At 44.9% G+C, this 16,420-nt stretch overlaps 1 protein-coding gene across 1 annotated transcript in view; it reads left to right on the top strand.

Moving 5' to 3' along the window:
- GPC1 (glypican 1) overlaps window positions 1-16,420 on the top strand; it is a 204,968-nt gene that overhangs the window by 86,671 nt on the left and 101,877 nt on the right. Inside the window, exon 2 of the mRNA XM_065640101.1 lies at window positions 14,122-14,280. Coding sequence (XP_065496173.1) covers window positions 14,122-14,280 — 159 coding nt within the window. The remainder of the gene's footprint in view (window positions 1-14,121; window positions 14,281-16,420) is intronic.

Below are 16,420 nucleotides of genomic sequence, written 5' to 3'. Positions count from 1 at the left end.
GTGTGCGTTACAAGAGTTGAAAGCACTGGGGGTCCAGTCCCTCTGCCCTTGAAGTCAGCTGGAGTTTTGCCATCGACTTCAGTGGGCGCAGCTCAGGCCCAGTGGGCAACAATCTGAAGTTGCAGAAAGCGCTTTGCATCGTGTTGGAAAGGACCTGGATTTCTAACAGCATCTCCTCTGCAAGGAGATCTGATCCATTCCCATTTGTTCCCCTTGTCAGATGCTGCCTCAGAAGTCAGTAGTTCAGCATCTCTGCTGGCTTGAGGCAAATGCTGATCGAAGTGCAGGTTTTGCTATTTGTGCACCCTAATAAATATCTTATTAAGGCAGATGCAGAACTCTGTAAGTGGAGGGATGGAGCCGGTTGTCAGTGGAAGGTTGTGCTGGGATAGAAGCAGGGATATTTCCTTCACGTCCCTGGAAAGCCAGTGATTGCCATGTGCTGTGAGGGAAGTGCCAACCTGGAGGAAATCGAAGGTTTTGTCTCACAGGAGCTGTGGAGTTCAGAGCACTGCCCGCTTACTGGGCACTAACGTGGCGAAGCATGGGGTTAGGGTAGAGGGAAAGGGGTTGAAGAAGAGGAAGGAGGAGGTGGAGGAGTGGACAATCGTGTCCATGAGAAGAGCCTGGGAAGGAACAAGACGAGATGACAGTGGAGCTGCCGGTCAGGCACGCAGTCTTCTCCTTCCTGCCGTCATGCAGTGTGGTCCGCAGCTGATGTGTGCGAGGATGTGCAGAATTATTCATTACAGAAGACCAGTGACGCTCCTTTTCTAAATGTAACAGAGAAGTCTCGTGCTCAAATTTCAGAGATGGGCTGAAGGACAGGTGGAAGACAGGGTTTATTAAAGGGTTAAGCACCAAGGGAGAGGTGACGATCTGTAGTGCTAAGGAAGCAAGTCACACTCAGAAAGGAGGGAAGGGGAGAGGTATCCGCTGCTGTCTTGCTGCTCGAGTGAGGCCAAGTGATGGACATTGCAAATCCCAGGGGACTTTCAGCAGGAATGAGACGAGCATACTCTGCTGATGGTTGGGATTTGAACTGGATCAAAAATAGACAGTGTGTGAAGTGTATTAATTAAAGGTTTTTCAGCTGTCACAAGGAATGAGGATGCAATTAAAGGTGCAGATCTTGTTGCACTTCTTATTTCTAATGCTGGATAAGTATGCTTCACTGTCACTCTTGCATCCTGATTAGTGTCTTCTCCTGGTTCCCATACGAGTTGCAAGAACCTCACCTACAATCTCTACCATTGCCTGACACCCCAGCAGGGAGATGGACATGTTATAACATCTTGGGAAACAGAGGACAAAAAAGTCCTCTGAGGCTGTGTGGTCTCAGTGAATAGTGCAAATAAGAGTTGCTCAGTGGGGTATACTTAGAGCTGTTTGCCCAGCCTGTTTCTAAGCATCCCCGGTGACAACACCTGTTCCCCTGAGATTTCCACTTGGATTTTCTCCAGCACAGGTTCACTGAGGCTCGCCGTGACTGGCATTCAAGCTGTGTGAGCACATATGGTAGGAGAGGAGCAGTCCCTCAGCAGTACTCTGGGGAAGCCTGAAGGCTGGAACATGACTTGCTTATGAACACCTAAACCAAGAGAATTGCACAGTGTTTACTTTGGTGGGCGCTCAGAGGAGCGTATCCCTCCGGTTTTCTATCAGAATTGGTCAGTAAAGGCCACACAGTTAGCTGGTGGGAGGCAAGCAATCTGCACACAAGAATGATGGCTCTGCAGAACATAATCTTCTGCTCTGGGAGCCTTTGCTTCTCTGTGGGTACTTGGTTTTATGTCAGTAGCCCAAAAATGAGCCAAGAGGTGGGCAGGGCCAGAGGAAAGAATGCTGCAAGGCAGGGCTGAAAAACATCGATCCGTGGTGGTAGTCATAGTGTCATTTTCTTACTACTCAGACTGGTATTAAATATTTCCCAAGATCTTACAAAAAGAAAAGGTGCTTTTGAATTATATTCATGGCATATGATAATAGTGGCCAGACTGGTGGTTATAGTATATTTCATCTTTTAAGAGTGCCAAGAACATTTCCCATTAGCTTAACCAAATCTGGAAGTGGAGTTGACTTGCAGACTTACTATAACTGCTTTCTAAATCCTGGGGATGGTCTCTTCTTTCTTGCTAAGACAAGAAATAAAAATTTGCTGACAATATTGTGTTGTGATGCGCAAAGACTGTGATTATTCGTAGAATCATAGAATCATTTTGGTCTGAAAATACCTTTAAGATCGTTGAGTCCAACCGTTAACCTAACAGTATCGAGTCCACCTCTAAACCGTGTCCCTAAGAACCTCATCTCAGTGAGCTCAGAGAACAGAGGGATCAGCTTGCCACTTTGACTGGGATCCTGGGTTTAGACCTAGTTAAGTACCTGGGACCTGATGTATGAGATGCACTTTGAAGCACTACAGATTTTCCCAGGTGGGAATAACATATCTACTCAAATACACAGGATCAGAACTAAATTCAGGTTTTAAAGTAGCATCTTTTCCTGACTGGCCCATCATGTCTTTTAAGGTGACTGCAGAAGACTTGAATGCTTATGTTCAGAGGAAAAGAGGTGAAGAAATCGTGTGGTTTGCATTTAAAGTGAATCTGCTGCTTCTTAGCAACACTCAAGTGAAAAAGACCCAATAACCAAAATTTCAAGAACAGACCTTTGTCAAGTTAAAATTCCTGAAATTGCAGAGCTTTTCCTTCACCCATCTTTATGCATTAGCTGAGTGCTTAATGAATGACAGTTTCTCTAAGATATTCCCTAAGCATAACCATACTCCATGGAGACTAGTTACAGCATCATTATCATCTCTTACTCTATGAACATCTTATGTCTGGTTAATAATGGTTGCAGTGGGAAAGCGTGATCCAGCTCTGTGAAGCCAAGATCTTGTTAACATTCCTGTAAATGATTGAAGGTACATGAGTAATCCTACTGAGTTAATTTGCCTCTTAATTTCTAACTACCACCTTGAAAAGCAGATTTAAGCAGTGCATCTAGGAATGCTGCTTTGTACTGTTTGTAAGACACGGCAGGAGTTCAGATCCTCACTGCAACATAACTGCTGTGGTTGCTACGATTTGTGGTAGAGATAAGTTCTTTCAGTCTAAAAGGAGAATTTTTCTTTTATGGTTTTCACAAATCACAGTGGTCAAGGTGGTGGTATGTCTGCTTTCCTCCCAGTCAGAAGAGACGGTGTTGCCGTTCGTGTCCTCCGAAGAGTGCACTGGGATTGCAGAGAGCTTGGTGGCAGCTGCCCTTGGGAACACTGCCTGGTACCTTGGAAGCATTGTCACCTTTGTCACCTCTGCCAGGCTCTCTGGGCGAACCTCACTGGTGCTGGGGTGGGGAGCTCCAAGGAAGGACAAGAACATTGCAAGGTGTTAGAAGCTCAGAGGTGGCCCCATTTCCCATATGCCAACATCAAGGTCCACCAGTGTGGGTCCATATGTGTGAAAGCAAATCTCATTCATATCTGGGGATGCTGAATCTCTAGAATGCTTTAGCCAGAGCTAGTTGGAAAAGAGCATGTGTGTTCTTCTCGTGTTCTTATGAATGCGAATAGCAGTCTGTTTCTCTTGAGTAGTTGAAAATGTTGTGAAAGGCTCTATTAAATATTCTCTGAGATAAAATGACCCATTGAGATGTTTCTCCTGTCCCTTTCCCTTCCTCGTGCTTCCTCTTAGTGGGCCCAACCATGCCCGTGTATGTACTGAAACGTGAGCCCTGATGGAGGAGACAGGCAGGGAGGAAGCAGCCGGGCGAACGTAGGGCTTAGGGACGAGTCCAGCAGAAAGTAATCTCTTATAATCCCTGGAAAATGTTATTTCAAATAAAGATGTAAAGAAATCTAACTGCTCTGTCCCATGAAATGTAAACCCAGCCTCATTACTAGATTAATATGCAGGGTTTACTCTGAATGTAAAGGCCCTTTAATGCATAGCAATTAACACCATAGATAGTAATGCTTATTAATACGTCCAAATAAAGGTTGAGTTGTAGTTGCTGTGGGAATCGCAACTTCATTTTTTTTTTTAAGACTTCCCTATTTGAAAATCCCTGCTAAATCGATATTTTTTGTCCTGTTAACCACGCAGAGACACACATAGAAACCAAACATCAAAGAGCAAGCAGAAGTGGTTTTGGTTTCTTTTATGAGTACTGCTAGAGACTCAGAAGTAAGAGGGGAATTTAAAGTTTAAATAATTTTTTAAAAAATAATCCTTGCTCTAAAGTTTCTACTGCCAGATTTCATCACAGACTAATTCCTTGCAGCTGAGCTGCAAACCTCTATGAAAATAGGGGTTTACAGTGGAAACACTGACTAACTATAGCTGTGCAGTCCCATGAATAATGATGCTGTAATTATGCCTTATGATTTACCAAGACCTGGTTTCTCTGTAGCTCATGAGATTTTGCTGATTTTAGGAGCAAGGGTTTTTTTCCTTTACTGTGGTTTGCTCCCTTTTGTTCATATTATGTTGGCACATACTTTTTGAAAAGCTTTTCTCTGAAGAGAGCTGGGCAGACAGCTATGATTAAGTATGAAATGATTGGGTGAGCTGTTTGTCAAAGTTATAAATAGGATACCACACAAACCCAACACTAATCTTGCTGAAAGACAGATACTGGCAACATTTCTTAGTCATCTGTTCCTGACGCTCAGGGGAGAACAGCTACACTTCCATTAAGTTTTCAAACAGAAGTTGCCTAAAATAAATTTCTTTGGTAAAATTTTGGGCATATGCACTATGAGCTATGCTGAGATCTAGCAAGGTGTTGGGAATTTAAATGTTCATCCCAGTTTAAACCTGGTCCCTTGGGTCACCCCTCTGTGCGGGGGTGAACAGTGATGGTTTGACTTTTATGGAAACAGAAATCTGTTCATGAGACGGTTGTGGCGGGACCAGACTGGTGCTCTCATCTCCTCATACCCTGAGTTAATTTTAAGGATAGAAGAGGAGCTCCTTCCAACCTGGTATTCTGTGATTCTGTGATTGCATCTTTGGGTTTACAGGCAGCTTTCTGTAATCTGCTTTTGGAAGATCAGATGGCGGTGTAAAAAGAAGATCAATGGCACAGGTTTCACCTACATGCTTCTGCAACCAGAATGAAGGGCAGCATATTGAATTCCTTCTGCTGCAGATCTCTTGCACGCAGTGGCCGAGGCTCCTGCAGCCTCCAGCCTTCGGGCTGGTACCTGTCTGTCCGCGTTTTGCATCAGCTGCATCAGTTTTGTCGAACTGGAAGTCTGCAATTGCCTGTTCCCACAAGATGACCCTGTACTTGCCATTTCCTTTCATGGTGGCTCAAATTGTAGGAAAGGGCTCCACAGTTGTTCAGCACTTTCGCTGCCGGCCAAAACATTCACGAGACCAATAAAGCAAAGCAATAGCTGAAGAAAAACCAAACATTTCTGGGGCTGAAAAAAGCTTCAAGTTGCAAAGTGAAAAAGCCCACAGCAACCAGAACTTGCCCCTCAATCCTGCACCTTCCCACATCCCTGCCAACACATACAGCAAGGAGTTTTAGAGGAGGTATAAGCACTCCTAACAAGGAGTTGGCACAAGCCAACAACTTTGCATAGGTAAAGTCTCTTAAATTTTTACAAAGATCTGAAAAAGGATGATCTAGAATTTGTGAGGTTCAGACCATTCATTACTTACATATTTTTATTTTTAATTTTGAAAAGTGTACATACATTTATGGAATTTAAGATTAATGAGTGTCATTACACCTAATTTCTTAAATTTTTACACGTAGGCATTTTGTTTTTGCGAACTCTCAGAATCAGATTTGGATACAAGAATTTTGTTTAATAACTATTTAAAGACAAGATTTTTTTGCAAACTCAGGAGTCATTTTCATTCTTAGCAGCAGACAGAGTGGCTGAGGGTTTTTAGTTTGTCTGTTTTCCCTTGGGAGATTTTTGCTGCTAGAAGGCACAACCCTTCTTGGACTCACACATCCTCCTGCAGGAAGGGAACGAGCTGCCCCCACGGTGCCACCGACAGTGTCGGTAGCGGCGATGAGCTTTGCTGGGGTTAGGAGGGAGTGTTCTCTAAATGCTCCCTTCTCCACGAGAGTTGAATCCAGGTTCGTTCTTTGCACTGAAGCGATGGAGACTGGCCACGAGCACTCCCTATTCTTGAGCAATAATCTTACAAGCTTGCTGAAGCTCCTTAGTCTCTTTATCCCAAAATAGCCCGAAGTGCAGTATCACCGCTTTCCTTGCTGGGTTTCAACACGGGGACTGGAAAAACCCTTTGTTTTTGACCAAAACCTCCTTCAAGTTCCCGTCATGGATTATGTGAATGATTTTGCCAGAGCTTTTTTTTTTTTTAATGGAGTATAAACAAAAAGCCTTCACCTCTTAAACCTCTTAATGGGAACTGAATCTTTAATTCTCAGTTTACTACCAAGATTCCTTTTCCAGTTTCATCCTTCTGGCAGCGAGCTACCAGGGCATGGGGAAGAGCTGTCAGTTTCTCCAGTAGATATTTTATTTCTGAGAAGAAATTGGGAAAAAAATATTCTGCTTAATTAATTGCTTTGCCTCTTATGTAGTAACATATTTATGTTGTTATGAAGCCTCCAATGAAGCTGCATCTGATAAGAATGATAGGTTTCCAGTTTGATCTTATTTTAGATTGCGGCAAACTGAGGATAAAAAGACTCTTTGTTCCAAGAAGGAGGGGAGCGGGGGGAAAAAGAACCAAAACATCTGGTGAGAAGCTCGAGACAACTCTGAAAGAGGTTGATAGTGATGGATTATGACACACAACTTCAATACATCCCCACAAGTGTTATGTGAAGAGACAAGATAATTCTCCCCTTGTCTAAGAGTCTTTTTAAGAGTTTTCTGGTTTTCAGAGAAGGGGAAAAGAGTGTAACAGTGAACTCCCTGTGTGTTTGTTTCTCCATGGTCCTCGCGATTGGTCTAGTCTGAATGGTTGGCTTCTTTCAAGATTTAGGGAGTGCTAATTGTAGACCATATCCTGGCTTGAAGCCGTTCATAATGGAACGTCTTTCCTGGGGCAGAGACCTGCTCAGGAGCTCCCCAGTGGTGGGTCCAGTGCCCAGAGGAGGATCTGAGGATCATTGGGTTTCGGTGTGTTTGGTCAGCTCTGCTAGGCAAAGGTCCTTCATTGCTTGTGGTACGTGTGGATTTGGCCCTCATTCTTTCATTCCTCTCTCAAACCCCTCAAAAAGATATTTTCTGCTGCAAATTATAAAGCATTTCATACTCCGTCCTTAAACACAGGCTTGGATCATTGCACCCCGTGCTGATTCCTGCTGTGTGTGCACAGCTTGGAGTCAGAGACAGAGTCAGGCCCACGTAGCTAAGGGCAGAGCCAGGTCCTGAGTTAGAAACTGGGGGAGCAGAGTGATGGGAAGGGGTGTTCTGTTCCATTCAGAAAGACACTCACAAAACCCGAAGGAGCAACATGTGGGTGAAGTGCTTCGTGCAGGTCTTTTCAGTAAGAATCAAGTCTGTTGTCAGCATTTGTGACATTTCCTCTGTTCCCTTCCTTTGCACGGTTTGCCACTGTAACATACACAGATGACATTAGGGTTTTCAGACTGTCATTCTGAAGGCACTCTTATCTACTCCGTACTTAATATTTTTCCAGGACACGGAGGTGGCACTTTCTCCTCTGTTAATTAACTTTTTTTTTTACCCATACTTGCCTGACTTACAAATTCCTTTGACACTAGGGTCTAGGATTGAACAAATTGATACCACACTTCCAGTGCGTGAGCATGACACTGAGCTGACAGCCTTGGAGCCTGAAGTATTTTGACACACGAACAGAGCAAATAGAGAGGAAATTCCCATTCAGCCTCCTGCCCGTCTCCCTGGGAGCCGGGCTCCTGACTTGAACGGCCTTGTCGGCAGAAAACAGGGCAGTCCTAAAGCCCTCACACCCATCAGCGGTTTTCTGCTCCAAGGATGCCAGTTGTGATATTTCTCAGAAATACCTGTATCTATTCGCCGTGTTGGGGTTTCACCGTAATGTGTTACAGAACAGTGCTAACCTGGTAGGGAGCCAACGCCATGCAGTAGCCAGATTAAGTTGTCTTATTTCATTAACATTGTTTTGGTAGTTTATTAAATCTTGGTAGGAGTAGAGGGGTAAGGAGTGGAAAGAGCAAATCTTGTGGATTATCTGCCCTTGATTGTTCACTTCTGTTGATGTAATGCTGGTCTGAATGATGAGCTGTTGGAACAAGCATTTGATGTTTTGCTATTGTCTCATCTTAAATGCATGCATTGTTTTAATAGAATAAGCATATTCTCTAGCTGTTTTTCCCAGTCTGCTGTCTTTGTCACTGATGTGGAACGTGATGCTTGTTTTCTTTATCTGGAACGAAAATATTAGCTCATCTCAGATAGCACAAGCTATTTGATCAGCCATTAGATGGTAAGGCGTTATAAAAGCTGCTGACGTGGGACAAATTCAGACCTGTGGTGTGCAGCTTGAAAAGACTTCATGCCCTTGTCATCAGTCCCTCAAGATACCCAGCTACTCCCCCAGCAGCAGCAAAGAGAATAGGAGTCAGTCGTGGTTGAGCCAAACACCTCTGGCCTTACTGAGGCCAGAGGCAGCAGTGGTGTGTGTAGGGAGGCCGACGTGGACGAAGCGTGAAGGTTTGCCGTACAATACTTAATATTCAGGCCTGCTATGACTCTGCTGACATTGTGTGCAAGCTGAAGCCAAACAAGATGATACTCCTAATACATAATCAGAAAACAGAAGATAGCATGTTTTGCTGACAGCTGACTGCAAATCAAAGAAACAGGCTGCACAGCGCTTAGCTGACACCTGCCTTTGCAATATGGGAAAATTCCTGATTTGTACCCTCCTTAATAGAGCAGTCTGGTAGCCGGTTCAGTTTGGTGTTAGCAGCTGCTATGAGAGACCAGCTGGACGCCTGGACACCTTACACAAATATGATGGGGCGTAGGTGTTTGGAAGCGGTTTGCCAGTTGATGTTTCTCAGTGCCTCTAGAATGAAAATGGCGTGAAGAGCTCTTCCTAGGCGGTCAGCAAGGACTGTCCCCTAGTTCTAATGTTTTTGGGGTACTCCTGTTTCCTCTGGGAGTTATCAGTGAAAAGACTGGGTTTCAAGGTAGCATCATGGTACTAGTGCTGGAGGCTGTGCTGTCATTTACTTATCAGCATGCACTAAATCATGTTCTTTTTAAAGATATGTATTTCAAGAGAGACGGGGACATGAACATCTGATACAGGAAAAGCTGGGAGGCACAAGGAAGGGGATTTACTTTCATTGCACTACCTCTTTGCAAGGTATTCTAGCATCTGTACCACCTCCAGGCTCATTTTGCGTCAGCTGCAGATGCTCTGACACGGTTAAAGAAAGAGAAGTGCGGGGTCTCAGCTGTGTGGGGCTTGAGCAAGCCTGATTGCCTGAGACATCCACCCAGAAACCCCCGAGGAGAGGGGGTTTGGGCTGTAGGTGTCCTCGTGTGCTGGGGCTGGACTGAGGCAGCTGGGGGCCAGTTTTGGTCTAGGAGCATGAGACGAAGTTTTGGTGCAGTTTGGAGAGGAGAGTTACAAATTCAAGGGAAGAATCATGACAGATTTATCACAGCCTGAAATAACCTCTGGGAGGAAAGATTTTGTAATAATTTGCATTTAGATACTCTGACACATCCAAATAACCCCAAACCCTCTGCAAACATTGTAATGAATTCAATCTCCAACATCCTGTGAGAGGGATAGAAATAGCACTATTTACACGGTTAAAGGAGCCAAGGACTCTTCTCTCAGTGTTGCGTTTTACACCCCTGGGACTGGCCTTTTCCCTTGTTTTCATGGCTGTGGAGCCTCACGGTGGGATGAAACGCAGCAGCAGTGAATAGCTCGAGCACTTTTCTGAGCTCAGTTAGCCGAGGTCCTGCTGCCCCGCTGCGTTACACCACACACCATGGCCACAGTGACTCCCAGCACGGCCCGTGGCAGACGGACACACGGCCAAGGGGAGCCTGCATGGGCCAGGGCAGCGAGCCCGGGGAGCACAGGGGAAGAATCAGGGAGCTGAGTCCCACCTCAGCTCATGTCGGTGGTGACTGCAGGCAGGGCTATTTCCCCCTGCGGGGACCCGGCCACAAAGCAGACTGGCTCCATCCCCACGGGGAAAGTGGTCAAGTGGTTTAATATACAGCACTCTCAAACGCAATAATGAATTTGATAGCCAAAATGATCTGCTAACCCAGCCAGCTGAGAGGGTATTTGAAGGACGATCCAAGCCTGTAGCCAGGCAGTGTGATATTTTCTTGTCATCAGCCTCCTGCCTATTCCTTTCCACTCCAGGGCAGTTAATCATAAATGAGATATTTGCTCGATGCTGTTTTCATGCACGCTCTGCCCTGTCTCCGTTTCCAAGAGACCGTGAAGTTGGTGGGTTACATCCCACACCAACTGTAGCAGCTTTTGCAGGAGCGCCGGCTCTTCCAGGGAGACCCAGATTGAGCCACACATTTTGGCTGCCAAAGGCTTTGAGCAAGTCGATAGTTTTCTGAAGGGAAGCCGAGAATCACAAAGTGCATCTTCTCTTACTTACGAATATGTCTTGACTGCAGAGTGCTTAGGGCAGCATGGATCTGGTATTACCTAAGCCATCGGTTGCACCCTGGGCACCTCCAAGCTCCGCGGTCAGACCTCTGCTCAGCTGGAGGTTTGAGAGTCAAGAGCTGGGGAGAGATGCCCGGGTTTAAGTTACAGACTCACATGGGATAGTGCGGTTCTCTTTGGGCCTGGCCCAGAGTTGGCCTGAGTCACTGGGAGCGTGTCCATTACCTTCAAGGAGATTTGGGGAGCAGCCCTCTGCTTGCTGCCGGTCTGGCTTCTGCCAGGCTCACTTGCTTTCTGTAAAGCTCTTCCAAGGGCCGGGGACATGCGCGCTCGAGGCAGCGGTTAGCAGCATGCCAGCTGCGTACAAGGGGAGATTTCTCTGACGCAGCGGTGGAGGGGAGAACGCGCACTGTGTCTTTGCAGATTTACTCCTCGTAAAACACCTCTAGCTCTCCAGAGGTATCTGCAGATAATCTCCTGCCAAGTGAACCCGGAGATATTTATAGTGCAGCTTCGGCAATGACATAGTTAGCAAACAAATGAACTTTGAAATATAAGGAGAGCAAAAATATGGTCTAGAGTGTGTTTATTTTGGAGTCAATTAAAAAAAATGATAAAAAGTAATGGTGAATGTTTCCAGGGTGGGTCAGGCTAAAAAGCAAAGAAAGCAAAGCATTTTCATACTGCCGTAAGACTGTGTTGTGTACACTGAGTTTGAATTACAAAGACAAATGATAAAAACTTTGCTTCCCAGTGGGATAAAGTGCTGTGGTGCTGAGTACCATAAAAATGCTTGTAGAAAGCGAAGACAAACGTTGCTTCAGAAGGGATTGAAACTACTCTGAGTTCAAGCGTTTAAAAAAAAAAAAAAAATCTATATTCGATTCACAAAGTTGTGTAAAATTAAGCAATTGTAGTTAGGGGTGTGAGTTTTCCCTTGCTTTCTGTCTTTTATCCTCTGTCTCTTTCCTCCTGTTTGGCGGTGCTGGCTGGCTGGAGGTCATTTGGAGCTCTGCGAGCACAGCAAGGTGTTGGCCTGATGCCATCCTGCTGAAACACGCTCTGCTTTGCCTGCGGTGGGAGCGCGGAGGTTTTTGTCTGGTCATGTCACGTTTTAATTAGCATGCCTCGCGCTTCTGCCACTGCTGGTTGCTCCTCAGGGAGCTCGAGCGCAGCGCGGGGCTCTTCCTCCCCCTCCATCTTCCTCCTGGGGACAGGCCCTCTTTTTCCCCAGAGGCAATCCCACACTTTCCCCTCTTCTTTTGTTTCTAAAGCCGCCAAACCGGCAGCTTTGAGGAACAGGGAGGTGTCTCCTTGCCGAAGCGGCCGTGTTTGCTCTCCCCAGTTTGAGGCAGGTCTCCCGCCTGAGCGGGTAGGAGGACATTGCACAGCCAGGCCCTGCTTACCGGCAGCAGACCAGGAGATGGGAGTTCCCCAGGTGGTGGGTTCCCACTGCTTTATCTTGGCTAACCAAAGCAAGGGATTAGTAAAGGGTTGTTCACGGCTTAGGCTGAAGCCCTGGTGGGTAACGGTGCATGGAGAAGTGGCGGGAATGCTCCTGCTTTTGGGTGCTAATGAGTGCAAGGGCTTGCAGGACCAGGACTTCATCTGCAAAATTTACCGTCAGCTGAGTTGGTGGTGGTAAAGTCAGCCTTTGGGAACCATTGGGATCCTTCGGGATCCATGTCCTTGTTTATGGGCATTCCAGAGAGGCCGGGCACTGAAAATACCTCATGTCCTGAGAGCACCACGAGCAGCATAGAAGGACACGTACTGAAGTAAAACAACAGTCAACAAAACTTCGATCCTCCTCGGAAATCCTGTGGCAGCAGAAATCAGACAGAAGCGGCTGGACAAGCAGAAAGTTTTTAATTTGCCATGACAGGAAACAAAGCTGTGTCTCGTCAGAAAATTACAGCTCCCTTTTTCTGCCTGGCTGTCGCATGTCAGCAATCCTCATGATGACTTTCTTGTACAAATGCAGCCTTACAGAAATGAGTTCAGGGGATGAATTGCAACAACCTAGTTTATGAAGGAAGGAAAGGCTTAGGCAAGCACTGTAACTTAAATTATATTTGGTGTGGCAAGCATTGGGCCACATGATGTTTATATTTGACTCTTAGTTTTTGTATTGAAGCAAGTTGCTGCTTTTCCTTTTATGGTTTTTCCTGTGTTCTTAGGCTACTAATGACATGGCATTCACAAGGGTAGGACACATGCCCAGTTGCAAAGACCCTTTACCCTGAGGCACCCACTTGCTAAGGGCTCTACGTTAGAAATAGCCAAGGACTTTAATGGGAAACTAGAGAACTGCGAAGGTTCAGGATTTGACGCTGTCAAGACACACAAGAGAAAACACAATTTTAAATATATGGTTCAGCTGAGCTATGATATTAAGACAGCAGTCCTGTAAAACTGCCAGCAAAATCATTGGCAACCCCAATCACATTATGTTAAGCACGGTAACTTCTTTGTAATTGGCTTATCTCAGTGTGTGCTTGGAACAGGGGGTTTTTATTATTATTATTCTTTAAAAAAAATAACCCTGATGTTTGATTTTATTCAAATGAATACTTATTGCTGGGTAAGGAGAAATGTAGGGTGTGTTTGCAGGTGGATGTGTCTTTGTTAGTAAGAACTCATAAGAACTTAAGCAATTATTTTAAAAATGTTTCTGACTCTACCTATGCAAATGCTTGCTTCTCCATAATAGAGGTTGCAGAGGGCAGAAGCAGCTTCCATACTGAAGAATTTTTCAATTTAACTGCTGAGTCGTGTTACCTTCCTGTCCTTCCCTATAGCAAAGGGTATATCAGTCAGGGATTGTCATAGCAACCCTTTTTTGGGTGGTGGTGTCTCTTTCTGGGAGCTAAATTTTTCATTGAGAAAATGGTAAATGGGCGGATTTCAAAATGCTTGGAGAGGAATTGAATTAGTCACCCAAATTCCACTGGCATTCAGCACGTCTGTGTCTTTTGAAAACTGCTCCCTAGTCTCACCTCTCTGGTTATGGCAATACCTTCTCGGGATAGGTTGTTTGGAGGGTTGGTTTGGGAGTAGGAGAAGCATGTCAGGGTTGGGTTTTTTTCCTTGACAAAGTACTTTCAAACAGTTGTTTTAACACACATGTTAAGTCTAATGAGGACAATTACTGTGTCATTTAATCAGAGACTTCCATGTCTTCTGGGATTCTAAGCAGAGCTGTATTCTAAGGCAGACTTTGAGCAGGAGACACTTGTATTTCCCTTATCCTTGCCCCATGTATGAATTTCATCTCCTTCACTTTTCCTTCCCTCACAGCCAGCAGTGAGAAAAATTTGTACCTACATTCACACCAACCACTATATAGATGCAGGATAATTCAAATTAGGGGGCAAACATGTAAAGCCTGATTCAGATCCAGGTTACTAGGGAGCTGGAATACTTTTAGGCTGAGGTTGTCTGGGATGAAATCCTTCCTTTTTCAGACCTGGCCATTCAACTACATTTTCTCTCTCTACATTTTCAGGGGAGCACCTGCGAATCTGCCCGCAAGGCTATACCTGCTGCACCAGCGAGATGGAGGAGAACTTTGCAAACAAAAGCCGAAGTGAATTTGAAGCCATGATGAAAGAGACTGGTCGCTCTGTGCAGATGACCCTAACAGCGCAGCACAGAAGCTTTGACGGTAAGTAAAACCTCCTCGCTTCCCACCTGCTCAGGATCCAGGCACTGCTTAATTTTCCAAGCACTGTTTGAGGCAGGGCTTCGTGTTCGACGCACCTTCCTCTGCATCTTGCTCAGTAGTTTGCATGAAACGTTGACCTTCAATAGGAATTGTACCTCTGGCAGTATTTTTGCAAGACCAAGTCATTTTGAGACCTCCATTTCACTGAAGCTGTTGCAGGAGGCTGGCAGGCACTTGTACCAACAAATTGTGTACCTTGGCACCGACGCAGCTTTTCCAAGCATGGCGTAATCTGGTTTTACCACAGCAGCATAACATTTGAGGTAGTGATGTAAAACTTGGCACTATGCCCAGAGCTGTAAGTTGAAGAATATGGTAAAGGTGCCTGAGTAGCCCTCGGTAGGTGGGGAGGGTTTATGGAGGCCTGGATTTTTCTTGTCCTTTCTGTGTGGATTGCAAATGAAAAGGAGGTTAGTTCACATTAGGTGCTTGTAACTTTCGGCTTCATCAGAACAATGGAGGTCTGACAAACTGTGGTGCATAAGATATTGTGGACAAACATGCTCTCCAAAGTACAGTATCCCTCCTAACATGCCAAGCAGAGGCTAAGGGTGGCTCTCTTACTTTTATTGTTCCCTGAAGAATCCATTTTGCAGTGCACAGTAAGCCTCAAGGTCTGAAGGCTACTGGAAATGAATGGTTTATTGGCAAAATTGAGATGACCTATGATTCAGAAACTGTATCCATGATCAGATTTTGAAGAAGGTCAGACACTTAGAATCACAGTCCTCCTAACTTTATCAACAGTCATCATATGGAGTTATTGTGAAAAGAATGGGAGTTGGGGAAAGAAGCTATAATAGCCAGAAAGGTGGAACTGGGCATTTCAAGCAGTAAATAATAGATCTAAAGAAATAAGCCTGACCTTCGGGTAGCTGATAACCAAGATTAAGTGCTTTTACACTGAATAGAAAGAAAAGGCAGTGCAGCTCTGCAAAACACATTGTAACTATGTGGCCAGGGTTGACCACAGTGAAGATACTTTTTTAAGAGCTCAAAATTAATTGATTTTCACCTGCCCTAAAAAGTGGTAGCCAGGATTTTCAGAAGAGCCTTACAATGCAGGTTGCTCAGACTGACGTCTGAATGGGACCTGATGTAGCGGCCGCTGAGCGTACCTGCTGGCACCCGGAATCCAGCCCCTGGCAGGGGTTAATGCGAAACACCCACCAGCCTCCCACCCCCTCCCTCCGCTGCCCGTTGCAGCACTGACTGCTCTTTATTTTTGCCACAAATGCTCGAAAGAACATAGTTCTACGTCTGTCATGTAAGGGACTGCAAAATCTGATGGAAGCTTTGAGGATTATATCGATGAGCAGAAGTTTCCTAGTGAAGAAATGGTTTAGTATGAGTGTGATGTTTTGGTGGATTAATAACGATAACAGCAATAATAATGATAGTAAGCAAAACCAAGCACATGAAAGGAGGATGCTTGTGTTGAGATGCCAATTAGAGCTGTAAGCACTTTCCTCTTTTTTTTGTGTGTGTGTTCCCCAGCATCTTACAAAAATAGAGCTTTATTTCTGTGGTGCTTACCCAAGTTTCTTTTAAGCATCAAACAAAATAAGTGTTCAATAAGCAACATATTGCTTTAACAAACCATAATGCACAGATTATTGCTGTTTTGCAGTGGGAATAACCTCACTTGAGCCCAGAAGGCCAGGAAGATGTCTCCTGCTCCCATTATACCTTTTCAGTTTGCTTAACTACCCTTGCAATCAATATGGGGTTTATAATTTATGGAAGATATGATTTAAAAAAAAATAATTCATCATATCGTGTCTGAGTTTCAAGCATGACTTCACCTATAAGCAGTATTATTTTTTTCTTTAGCTACTGTATAGATGGTTTAAAATGGAGGGTGTTCTGTCGATGGGGCAATGGAATCACTTCAGCTGCTGAAGCAATGCCATAGAAACCACCCAGTCTTCTGGTTCATGTTATTATTCACACAGTTAGCAAGACTTTTTCAGGTAGTGCTGTTTAGAGCTGTTCAATAAAAGAGTTTCTTAATGTCAGATGGAGGAGTTATAGCCCTTCTGGCACCGGATGCCTGCTTTTGCTGGATTTCCTTAGTGGC

This window comes from Caloenas nicobarica, chromosome 8 (genome assembly GCF_036013445.1).
Source record: "Caloenas nicobarica isolate bCalNic1 chromosome 8, bCalNic1.hap1, whole genome shotgun sequence".
NCBI lineage: Eukaryota > Metazoa > Chordata > Aves > Columbiformes > Columbidae > Caloenas > Caloenas nicobarica.
Note: the sequence above shows the minus strand (reverse complement) of the source record. Positions and strands in the feature narration are given on the sequence as shown.